A 12,473-nucleotide genomic window follows, 5' to 3' on the forward strand; every position below is an offset into this window, starting at 1 on the left:
CAGCCTCCTACTTGTCTACCTCAGTATCTGAGGAGTTGCGAAAGTTACTGAACATTGTGCAATCATTGGAGAGCATCCCCAAGTCTGACCTTATGAAGGAGGGAAGATAGGTCAGAGTCAGCATGGATTTATGAAGGGGAAATCATGTTTGACTAATCTTCTGGAATTTTTTGAGGATGTAACTCTGAAGATGAACGAGGGAGATCCAGTAGATGTAGTGTACCTGGACTTTCAGAAAGCTTTTGATAAAGTCCCACATAGGAGGTTAGTGAGCAAACATAGGGCGCATGGTATTGGGGGCAAAGTACTAACTTGGATTGGAAGTTCGTTGGCTGATAGGAAACAAAGAGTAGTGATAAACGGCTCCATTTCGGAATGGCAGGCGGTGACCAGTGGGGTACCGCAGGGATCAGTGCTGGGACCGCAGCTTTTTACGATATATATTAATGATATAGAAGATGTTATTAATAGTAACATTAGCAAATTTGCTGATGATACAAACTGGGTGGCAAGGTGAAATGTGAGGAGGATGTTACGAGATTACAGGGTGACCTGGACAGGTTAGGTGAGTCATCAGATGCATGGCAGATGCAGTTTAATGTGGATAAATGCATGGTTATCCACTTTTGTGGCAAGAGCAGGAAGGCAGATTACTACCTAAGTGGAATCAATTTAGGTAAAAGGGCAGTACAAAGAGATCTGGGTGTTCTTGTACACCAGTCAATGAAGGTAAGCATGCAGGTACAGCAGGTAGTGAAGAAGGCTAATAGTATGCTGGCCTTCATAACAAGAGGGATTGAGTATAGAAGCAAAGAGATTCTTCTGCAGCTGTACAGGACCCTGGTGAGACCACACCTGGAGTACTGTGTGCAGTTCTGGTCTCCAAATTTGAGGAAAGACATTCTGGCTATTGAGGGAGTGCAGCGTAGGTTCACGAGGTCAATTCCTGAAATGGTGGGATTACCTTACGCTGAAAGACTGGAGTGACTGGGCTTGTATACCCTTGAGTTTTGAAGACTGAGAGGGGATCTGATTGAGACATATAAGATTATTAAAGGATTGGACACGCTGGAGGCAGGAAACAAGCTGATGGGTGAGTGCCGAACCAGAGGACACAGCTTAAAAATACGGGGTAGACCATTTAGGACAGTGATGAGGAGAAACTTCTTCACCCAGAGAGTGGTGGCTGTGTGGAATGCTCTGCCCCAGAGGGCAGTGGAGGCCCAGTCTCTGGATTCATTTAAGAAATAGTTGGATAGAGCTCTCAAGGATAGTGGAATCAAGGGTTATGGAGATGGCAGGAACAGGATACTGATTAAGAATGATCAGCCATGATCATATTGAATGGTGGTGCAGGTTCAAAGGGCAGAATGGCCTCCTCCTGCACCTATTGTCTATTGTCTATTGTTGATGAAACAGCTGAAGATAATTTGGCCTAGGACACTACCCTGAGGAACTCCTGCAAAGATGTTGTGGAACTGGGACTATTGACCTCCAACAACCATAACCAACTGTCAGGAATGGCTCTAACTAACAGACTGCTTGTCCCAATAGCCATTAATTCCAGTTTTGCTAGGACTCCTTGATGCCACACCTACTCAAATGTTGCCTTGATGTCAAGGGCTGTCACTCTCAGCTCATCTCTGGAATTCAACCCTTTTGTCCATGTTTGAACAAAGGCTGTAATGAGGTTCTGTCAGAACCCAAAACTGGCACCAGTGAGTAGCTTATTGCTGATCAGGTGTTGCTTGATAGCATTGTTGTTGTTCCATCACTTTACTGTTGAGCAAGAGTAGACTGATGGGATGGTAGTTGGCCGGGCTAGAATTGTCCTGTTTTTTTATGCACAGGACATACCTGGGCAATTTTCCACATTGTTGGGTAGCTGTCAGTGTTGTAACTGTACTGGAACAACTTGGTTTGGAGAATGGTACGTTCTGGAGCACAAGTCTTCGGTACAATTGCCGGAATGTTGTCAGGGCCCACAGCCTTTGCAGCATCCAGTGTCTCCAACTTTTTATCAGTATCATATGGATCAAATTGGCTGAAGGCTGGTATCTGTAATATTGTGGACCACTGGAGGAGGCTGAGAATGATCATTCACTTGGCACTTCTGGCTGAAGATTGCTGCAAAAGCATCAGCCTTATCTTTTGCATTGATGCGTTGCGCTCTTCCATCACTGAGGATGGGAATACTTGCGTAACCTTCTTCTCCAGTGAGTTGTTTAATTGTCCACCACCATTCATGACTAGATGTGATAGGACTTCAGATCTTAGATCTGATGTATTGGTTGTGGGATCGCTCAGTTCTGTCTATCACTTGCTGCTAATGTTGTTTGTCATGCAAGTAGCTCTGTTTAATAGTTTTACCAGGTTGTCATTTCATTTTCAGGTATGACTGATGCTGCTCCTGGCATGCCCTCCTGCACTCTCCATTGAAGCAGGGTTGTTCCCTTGGCTTGATGGTAATAGTTTAGTTGGGATATGCCAGGCCATGAGGTTATAGATTGTGCTGGTGTACAGTTCTGTTGTTGTTGATGGCCCACAGTGCCCAATGGATACCCAGTCTCGAGTTGCGAGATCTGTTTGAAGTCTGTCCCATTTAGCACAGCGAGAGTGCCACACAACATGATGGAGGTTATTGTCAAAATGAAGGCTGAAACCTTGTTTCTGCAAGGACTGTGTGGTGGTCCCTCTTACCAATACCATCATGGTCAGATGCATCTGTAATTAGCAAATTGGTAAAGATGAGGTCAAGTGTTTCCTTTTAGTTGGCTCCCTCACCATCAGTAGCAGACCCAGGCTAGCAACTATGCCCTTTAGGACCCGACCAGCTCAATCAATAGTATTGCTACCAAGCAAGGGAGGATGGTATTTGGTAATCAATAGGTTTCCTTGCCAAAGCTTAACCTTGAGATGTCATGGGGTCTAGAGTCAATGTTGAGGACACTCAGGAGAAATCCCGCCCAACAGTACACCACTGTGCCTACACCTCAGCTGGGTCTGTCCAGGGATGGTGATGATGGTGTCTGGGACATTGTCTGAAAGATATAATTCTGTGAGTATGACTATGTCAAGCTGTTGCTTAACTAGTCTGTGAGACACTCGTCCCCAGATGTTAGTGAGGAGGACTTTGCAGGATCGACAGGTTTGTTGATGCCATTGTCTTTTCCAGTGCTTAGGTTGATGCCAGGGGATCCATCCAGTTTCATTTCTTTGTTGAGACTTTACAGCAATTGATACAACTGAGTGGCTTGCTAGGCCATTTCAGAGGGCAGTTGAGAGTCAACCATATTGCTGTGGGTCTGGAGTCACGTGTAGTCCAGACCAGGTGAAGATGAAAGATTTCCTTCCCTGAAGGACATTAATATGCCATATGGGTTTTTCCAATAATTGAAAATTGTTTCATGATGATCAGTAAGCTCCTAATTCCCGAATTTCTTGTGAATTCAAATTCCACCATCAGCCATGGCAGGATTCAAACCTGGTTCCCAATTATTGGCTGAGTTTCCGAATTAATAGTCTAATGCCTCCCCACAACTTAAAATTTATGGAATTATGACCATTGTTCCCAAAATGCTTCATCACTGAAACTTTGATACCTGGCCAGGATCATTCCCCAGTACAATGTCTAGTATGGCCTCTTCCCTAATTGGACTATCTATATATTGCTTCAAGAAACCCTCCTGAATGCACCTAACAAATTCTGCTCCATCTAAGCTTCTGGTGCTAAGAGAGCTCCAGTTAATATTGAGGAAGTTAAAACCACCCTCTACAATGACCCTGTTGTTTTTACATCTTTCCATAATCTGCCTTCGTGTCTGATCCTCTGTCTCCCACTGGCTATTGGGAGGCCTAAAATATTACCTATCATATTGATTAGCTGAGAGAAAGGGCAGAAAATCTGAATCCTGATTATCTGAATATCTAGATGCTACACTGTATCAGAAAACTTTAATTGCAAATTTGGTTTGAATCTAACTCACAAAAATATTAAGTAACCTTTGCTCACTGCTGAAACATTGATCTTTGCCAGTTTCAGTTAAGAAGATCTGTTGTTATTTTTATTTTAACCTGCTAAAACATTTCATGGCTTTCACATCATTGACCTGGAATTGTTTATTTCTATTATGTTTTTGATATAATGTACAAAGAGTTCATTCTCAGAGATATACTCGGATGTTAATTAAATTGTGGAGTCACATGGAACAGTCATCACTTATTCAATCTTATATGAAAGTCCATCTTGAGATGATGAGGGCTCTTTTGATATGCCCCAAAAGATCATGTTCTGATTTTGGAAGTAAATATTTGAAAGCCCTTATCTACAGTAATTGCTCCACCTATACATCCAAGTTAAACACCTCCAAAGTGGTGCCAAAAGACTGCATGGTGAGTAAACAAGAAACTACAGGGCAGTTATCTTGACATCAGTTATTGGGAAAATATAGGAAATAAAAAAATAAAGAACTGTGAATAATGTAAATCAGAAATGTTTTGGGTCCAGTGATCCTTCCTCAGAACTGTTTTGAGGAATGGTTTACTGAACCTGAAATGTTAACTCTGATTTCTTTGCACAGATGCTGCCAGACCTGCTGAGCTTTTCCAGCAACTTCTGTGTTTGGTTGGGAAAATATAGGACTCTATTACAATGAAGTACAACCATGCACATAGAAAACCAAATTATTATGCAGTCAAAATTGGAGGTGTAGTGGACAGCGAAGAGGGTTACCTCAGATTACAACAGGATCTTGACTAGATGGGCCAGTGAGCTGAGAAGTGGCAGATGGAGTTTAATTCAGATAAATGCGAGGTGCTGCATTTTGGGAAAGCACATCTTAGCAGGACTTTTACACTTAATGGTAAGGTTCTAGGAGTGTTGCTGAACAAAGAGACCTTGGAGTGCAGGTTCATAGCTCCTTGAAAGTGGAGTCGCAGGTAGATAGGATAGTGAAGGTGGTGTTTGGTATGCTTTCCTTTATTAGTCAGAGTATTGAGTACAAGAGTTGGGAGGTCGTGTTGCAACTGTACAGGACATTGGTTAGGCTATGTTGGAATATTGCGTGCAATTCTGTTCCCCTTCCTATCGGAAAGATGTAGGGAGAAGTTGAATAGACTAGGACTGCTTTTCCTGGAATGTCGGAAGATGAGGGGTAACCTCATTGAGGTTTATAAAATTATGAGGGGCATGGATAGGATAAATAGGCAAAGTCTTTTCCCTGGGTTCGGGGAGTCCAGAACTTGAGGGCATAGGTTTAGGGTGAGAGGGGAAAGACAGAAAAGAGACCTACGAGGCAACTTTTTCACACAGAGGGTGGTACGTGTATGGAATGAGCTGCCAGAGGAAGTGGTGGAGGCTGATACAATTGCAACATTTAAGAGGCATTTGGATGGGTATATGAATAGGAAGGGTTTGGAAGGATATGGGCTGGGTGCTGGGAGGGGGGACTATAATGGGTTGGGATATTTGGTCGCCATGGACGGGTTGGACTGAAGGGTCTGTTTCCATGCTGTACATCTCTATGACTCTATGACTTTATAACATTGTTTATGAAAGAGAAATTGTGTTTGGCAAATAGTTTTCTTCTGAGGATGTAACTAGCAGAATAGATAAAGGGAATCAATGGATGTAGTATATTTGTGTTTTCAAAAGGCAATCATTGCGGTGGCATGGACAAGGTAAGCTCATGGGTTTGGAGTAATAGCAGCAGACGGTTGGGATAAAAGAGACTTTTTCAAATTGGCAGGTTGTAACCAATGTCTCAGTGATGGGCCCTCTGCTATTGCAATATACATTTGGTGATGGAAAAAATTTAGATGGAATGTAAGCAGTGTGGAGAACACAAATTCAGACCTTCAAATTGAGTGAATGGACAATAAGGTTATAGATGGAGTACGATGTAGAAAAACTTTGCTTGGAGAAATAGAATACCATAGTATATTTTAAATGGTGAAAAATAAGTTTTAAATTTTGCTGTGCAAGGAAGTTGGTATGTTCTTGCACAAAGTTAACAAGTAGGAAAAGCAAGGAAGACAGGTGCTATGTTATTTTTTATAGCTAGGGGCTGCTGGACAGGAATAGGAAAGTCTTGCTAAAGATGTACGGTGCTTTTGTGAGACTAGTCCTGACTGGAAACCTGTGTGTGGTTTTAATCTCCTTCCATAAAGAAGGATATATTTGCCCTAGAGACTCAATATGAAAGGTTAATTAGAATTATCTCCACAGTGAAAGGGTTGTCCTATGAAAAGAAGTGTGTCTAATAGATCTATACTCTCTAAAGTGTGAACGAGAGGCAATTTCATCAAATCAACTCAAGTTCTCTTACTTTTTTATTTCTTATATTTTCCTAATTTCATCAAATCCATTAAAGGTCAGGATAGGTGCTGAGAAGCTAACCCCTACTTCGAGAATCTAGAAGTAGGAGACATCATCTAAGAATAAAAAGAGTCAATAATTTAACATGATGAGGAGAAATATCTTTACTAAGAAGGCTGTGAATCTTTGGCTAGTCTACTCCTAAAAGACCTGTGTAAGTTCAATCAGTGTATATATTCAATGCTCAGTTTAATACGTTTTGGGATTTTAAGGCTTGGACGATCAGGTATGAAAGTGAAATGTAGGTCAAAGATGAGCCATGACCTCAGCTCCAGAAGCTGTCTGATCTAGTTTAGTTACTATTTCTTATAATCTTTTAAGAGATGTTTAACTTTCTACCAAAGCTTCAAAGGCTGGTGAGAGTCACTCATCTGTGAGAACAGGCTTGCAATATTCCTGGAGATGACCATATTCTTTAAAGAGCACTGCAGAGTGCTTCTGCCTTGTGAGATGAGACCAGATGGTCTGAAAACAAACTCCTTCATACTTTCAGACTTAGTGAAGAAGGTACCAAGATGGTCTTTGAACAGTGTAATAGCATGAGGGAGGCAAGCAAGAAGAAAGACATAGTTTGCAGTTATATAGCAGCTTCCACGACCTTATAGTTTCCTGAAAGAGCTTTATATCCAAAGACATATTTCTGAATTGTAATCACTGTAGAACTGCAGGAAACCAAGATGTTCATTCTCCCCTAGGAAGGTAACATCAATACCATGCAATATTGTTTGGATCATCTGTTTTATAGGTGTTGCTTCTGACTAAGCTGTTGAAAAAGACATAAGGAAAACTCTGACACTGTTTTTACAAACAATGCTCTGGGAGGACAGAAGAGCCTCTGTTTAATCCTTCAATGGAGCATGGTGAAATTTGCTGAGACCCACCACCAAAACCACGGCCCACAACTTCACTTCCAATGGAAATCAGCTGATTGAGAATTTTAGACAGCTCACTTGCATTGTTCTATAAAGCCCTATCTTACATGGAAGGCTGTGCTGTTGATGCTGAAGTCTTAAGAACGTGTGAACAGGGAATAGGAGCAGGCCATTTGACTTTGACCTTCCTTCACCATTCAATAAGATGATGGCTGATCAGACTTTAAACTCAATCCTACCTTCCTGCATATCCCCAATTATCTTTCATCCCCTTGGTAGTCAAGAATCTATCTGTATGTGCCTTAAAAATATTTGAAGATTCTACAACACTGTCTTTTGAGGAGGGGAATTGTGAAGACACGGTGGAGAGACACGGTGGCACAGTGGTTAGCACTGCTGCCTCACAGCGCCAGAGACCCGGGTTCAATTCCTGACTCAGGCGACTGACTGTGCGGAGTTTGCACATTCTCCCCGTGTCTGCGTGGGTTTCCTCCGGGTGCTCCGGTTTCCTCCCACAGTCCAAAGATGTGCGGGTCAGGTGAATTGGCCATGCTAAATTGCCCATAGTGTTAGGTTGTAGGGGTATGGGTGGGTTGCGCTTCGGCGGGTCAGTGTGGACTTGCTGGGCCGAAGGGCCTGTTTCCACACTAAGTAATCTAATCTAATCTAAACCCTCTGTGAGGAAAAACTAAGCCCTCGTCTCTATCTTAAATGGGCAACATTTAATTTTTAAATTATAACTCCCAGCTCTAGATTCTCACACAAGAGGAAATGTCCTTTCAACATCAACCCAGTGAAGTCCTGTCAGGATCCTATACATGTCAATTAAGTCACCTCTGACTATTCAAAACTTCAGAGGATACAGATCCAGCTTGTCTATCCTTTCCTCAAAGCAATCTGCTCATTCCAGGTATTAGTCTCATAAACATTCTCTAAATTGCTTTCCAATGCAATAACATCCTTGTATACGTGCAGTGACCAGTATTGTACACAGTAGTCCAGATATGGTCTAAACAATAGAAAAAAAATTGCTCTATAAATGTAGCTCTGCATTTCGCAGTGTAACATATACGATCGCTGATAGCAGGAACCATCCACTTCTCCCAAAAAAAGAGCGATGTAATAAAGTAACGTACTTGTTTTCTAGGACAATGTCCGGTATCCACACCAAATAGGGGGGTAGACGGATTATTTCAATTCCACTATATTCTGATACATTCCAAGTGAGTCGTTTATCATACCATCCCTAGAACAAAAAACAAATGAAAGTGGACCTGATCATCAACTGAATTGGGAGCTAGAATGAAAAATCGGATAATTGAGTGGAATTTTACAGTCCCTGCCAGTTTGTACGATGCAGTGTGTGGTCTGTCCACTCCTAACTGATCTACCACTCTATTATGGGGGTGGAGCTATTGAATAGTCGGCCTGTCCTTGAGCTTATTGAGGTCCTTAAATTGCAATTAATGTCTACTGGAGTGCTCATCCAACCACATCAGTCTTTTAGCTACAACACTGTGGACAAAGACCTATGCTAAGCTTTAGCTGCATGGGCTGGTGTTTTTTGGCCATTAAAAAAAAATCCTAGGCCATATAACTCAATTAGTCTTCCCCTTGACCTCTCATACCCTGCCCAGCAACTTGATGAGGTCTATTCAATATCCCTTAGCACTTTTGGCTAGTGGGGATTTGTGGCCTCACTGAAAACCTTTAATAGCAGGTCATCGGGAGAAGGGAGTACAGCTTAGTGTTCATGCACAAAATTTAAAACTGCGAAATATGGGACAAACTGCTTCTCTGTTGCAATTAAACTGGGGACATGCAGCAATCACTTTGAGTCTAGCATGGTCTCTTTGGGATAGAATCTTTCAACACTGGACACACCACACTGGCGAGACTTTTGAAATTTTGGAAAACACCAAATGTTGAACAACCATAGCAACAGCCAAAAGAAATCAACTAGCAATTAACCTGTAAGTAGAGGATAATTCCTTCGAGAACATTGGGGTAAGCTGGGGATAAATTGAGTAGGCAGAAGTGGGTACTGCAGATGCTGGAAATTAGAGTCAAGATTAGAGTGGTGCTAGAAAAGCACAGCAGATCAGGCAGCATCTGAAGAGCAGGAAAGTTGATATTTCAGGCTAAAGCCCTTCATCAGGAAGAGCTTTTGCCCGTAACTTCGATTTTCCTGCTCCTAGCATCTAGCCTCCAGGCTGCACTGGGCCTTGGCTCCAGACCACACCAGGCTTCACCTCGACGTTCATGAGGCTGGGCGATTGCTCTGGAATCGCCCAAGACCAGGAGCCCATACTGAGTCCAGGCCAGGCAGAGAGACCACCACATACCACCAGAAGACCACCACATCAAGCTGGGAAGCCATGACACCAGGCCCGGAGTCTGCTACTCCAAGCCTGGAGTCTGCTATGCCAGGACAGGAGTCCACTACACCAAGCCAGAGAGTGGTGGGCCTGTGGAATTCATTGCCGCGAAGTGCAGTGGAGGCTGGGACGCTAAATAGTCTTCAAGGCAGGGATTGATAAATTCTTGATGTCACAAGGAATTAAGGGCTACGGGGAGAATGAATGCCCATCAGCCATGATTAAATGGCGGAGTGGACTCGATGGGCCGAATGGCCTTACTTTCACTTATGGTCTTATGGTGTTAAGCCAAAAGACTGCCACTGGAGGCTGCTACGCCAGGCTGAGAAGACCCCTTGTCATGAGGTCTGACGGTGGGGCAGGAGGGGATTTGGTAGTGTTGATAGACCTTGCTGCTTAGCATTTTTTCAACCATGCGAGGTTACAACATCATGTTCTATCTGCTCAGTATACTTCTGGTGGATGTTGACTACACATACCCTGCATCTGGCATAGTTTCTGGTAAGAATATGAATGCATGGACGTCAGTCACTATGTTTCTCTCCAAATGGTACATGTAGCACCCAAACAACAAGTCCAGTTTCACACTCAAACTCTTAACAATATTGAATGAAGAATTAACATTTATGTTGACACCAAAATGTTGACGTCTTTATATAGTTGGAAAAATGTATTGTGCTGGGGGGATTTTGTAACTACATGTTAATTAGGAAATAATTAATTGCTGCCCAGGAAATAAGGATTGGAACATAATCCTTACATTATGGTTTCATTCAAGGATCAATGAGATGAAATCACATTGTCCAGTTGTAATATAAAAATGTTTTTTTTGTAATATTTCCCTTTCTTGTATTTTAATGATAACATTTAACTGTTTACTCAAATATATTAATATTTTCACAAAAATATACATCATTAAATTTCATACACTGACATCAATGAGAAAATTTGGAAAAAATTTGATTAGTGAATTTAGTCAGCCATTTTTGAACATGTTCAATATTGGGGATTGACTGGAGGAGCAGAGAGGGTGAAGTCTATGGAGAGGGAAAGATGAACCTTTGAAGCTGTTTCAATATTAGTAATATCAATTTAATACTAATTTATTCAATATTTTACTATTTATACAACTTATTCAGTAATTTATTCTGTATTCCAAGATGGTACCAGAACATGGCGACATTATCCACTTTTCACTGTACCTAGGTACAACTGACAATATTAAAGCAAATCTAATATCCAGATAAACATAATAAAAAGAGAATTCAAAAGTATGCTACGTGCTTGATTCCTTTACTCACATGATCAATCCATACATTTGTAGTCAGTGTCTCATCAACTTCTTTCTATAAGGAATTGAGAACACAGAAATACATTTGAGGTGATATGTATTAAAAATATATAATTTTTCAGTTTAAAACATCAAAACAAGTTTCATATGTTAGCACTTCACATTGCCAGTTCCAGTTGCTGCTCAAAACTCTATTTGGTTTAAACAAAACCTTTCCAGTGTAGGAGATATTTTCTTTGCCAATCTGCATCAATAGTTTTTTGTGCTTTGATAGATGTATATTTATATTGACTTTGATCACACCATCCTTACAAACTACTAATTCATCTTCAAACTTCTCTAAAGTCACTGAACTTGCTGTTGTCTCCCAAACCATGGTCATCATTCCCAGAACTTCATCCTCTAATCAATTTTCTGTTCCTGCCACAAAATTGAAGAAGCTTTTATGTAAGCAGTAAATAACATCTCATATGATTGTGACAACAATAAAATAATCCTCCTCGTGCTTCTCAAGCTGTATGCAACTCTTGACCTGGTTATCAGTCCCTCTTCCTTCAATATTTGGGACTTGGCTGAATTTTCCTAGTTCCTGGACTATTTGGGCAATAATGAATCAACTGGAAAGATGTGGCCACATCAGAAAAATTAGATTTTCAATCTCAAGAGAAAAGCCTGATTTTCCACTTAAGATTTGAACAACAAGATGAGCATCTCAGTAGTATGTGGCGAGAAGCCAATTTACCTGCATTTACATCTCATTAGTATCTAATTACACTTCATTACATGTAATTTTCTATTTTCCCATGGAGAGGAGAGAAGTTATGTGGTGGCAATTCCTGACATGAAAGTCAGAACATGCACCTGGCTGTTGCAGCTCATTGCTGGCAATTCCCCATCTTCAAACCTTCTTGAAAGTAATGCCATCCAGTTTTCGAATTGGATCCTAATTTGTACAAACACCTGTCAGCCCTGTGCTCACTAACCCAAGCAATAACTCACTTTTAAAATTTGCATTTTCATGCTTCAATTTCCCTCAAAGGCCTCACTCCTCCCTGCTTCTGTAATATTCTCCTGCCAGAGAACCCCTTATGATATAGATATTCCTTCAATCCTGACCTCTCATACTCAATGGCGATCTGACATAATTGGTGTCTATACATTGTTTAGACCATAAGCTCAGGAATTTCTTCCTAAGTTTCTCCATCCTGCTTCATCCTTTTACAATCTTCCTTAAAGCTTACCTCCTTTTGATGATTTGTCATAACATTTCCTCATGTGGCTAAAATGAAAATCTACTTTATAATGATCCTGTGAATTACCTTGGATTGGTTTATGTGGTATACGTCTATAGAAATGCAAGTTCTAGTATGGAGCTGTAGAATGATTGCATGAGAAATAGAATTCACTAAACATATCATAATCATAGCAGGCAGTTAAACTGAAAAATGGTAAATGCTGAAAGAACTGTATTCTACAGTGGGATAATTTCTGTCTCTCTCAACTTTATAGTATTTTACCAAGACCAACAAGGTTACATGATATCTAATGTTGTGTAT

At 41.2% G+C, this 12,473-nt stretch overlaps 1 protein-coding gene across 1 annotated transcript in view; it reads right to left on the reverse strand.

Annotated features, from left to right (window-relative positions):
- chrnd (cholinergic receptor, nicotinic, delta (muscle)) overlaps positions 1-12,473 on the reverse strand; it is a 55,057-nt gene that overhangs the window by 35,243 nt on the left and 7,341 nt on the right. The window contains exons 3-4 of the mRNA XM_043702384.1: positions 10,928-10,972; positions 8,385-8,494 (exon numbers count right to left, since the gene is read on the reverse strand). Coding sequence (XP_043558319.1) covers positions 8,385-8,494; positions 10,928-10,972 — 155 coding nt within the window. The remainder of the gene's footprint in view (positions 1-8,384; positions 8,495-10,927; positions 10,973-12,473) is intronic.

This window comes from Chiloscyllium plagiosum, chromosome 13 (genome assembly GCF_004010195.1).
Source record: "Chiloscyllium plagiosum isolate BGI_BamShark_2017 chromosome 13, ASM401019v2, whole genome shotgun sequence".
Taxonomy (NCBI): Eukaryota; Metazoa; Chordata; class Chondrichthyes; order Orectolobiformes; family Hemiscylliidae; genus Chiloscyllium; species Chiloscyllium plagiosum.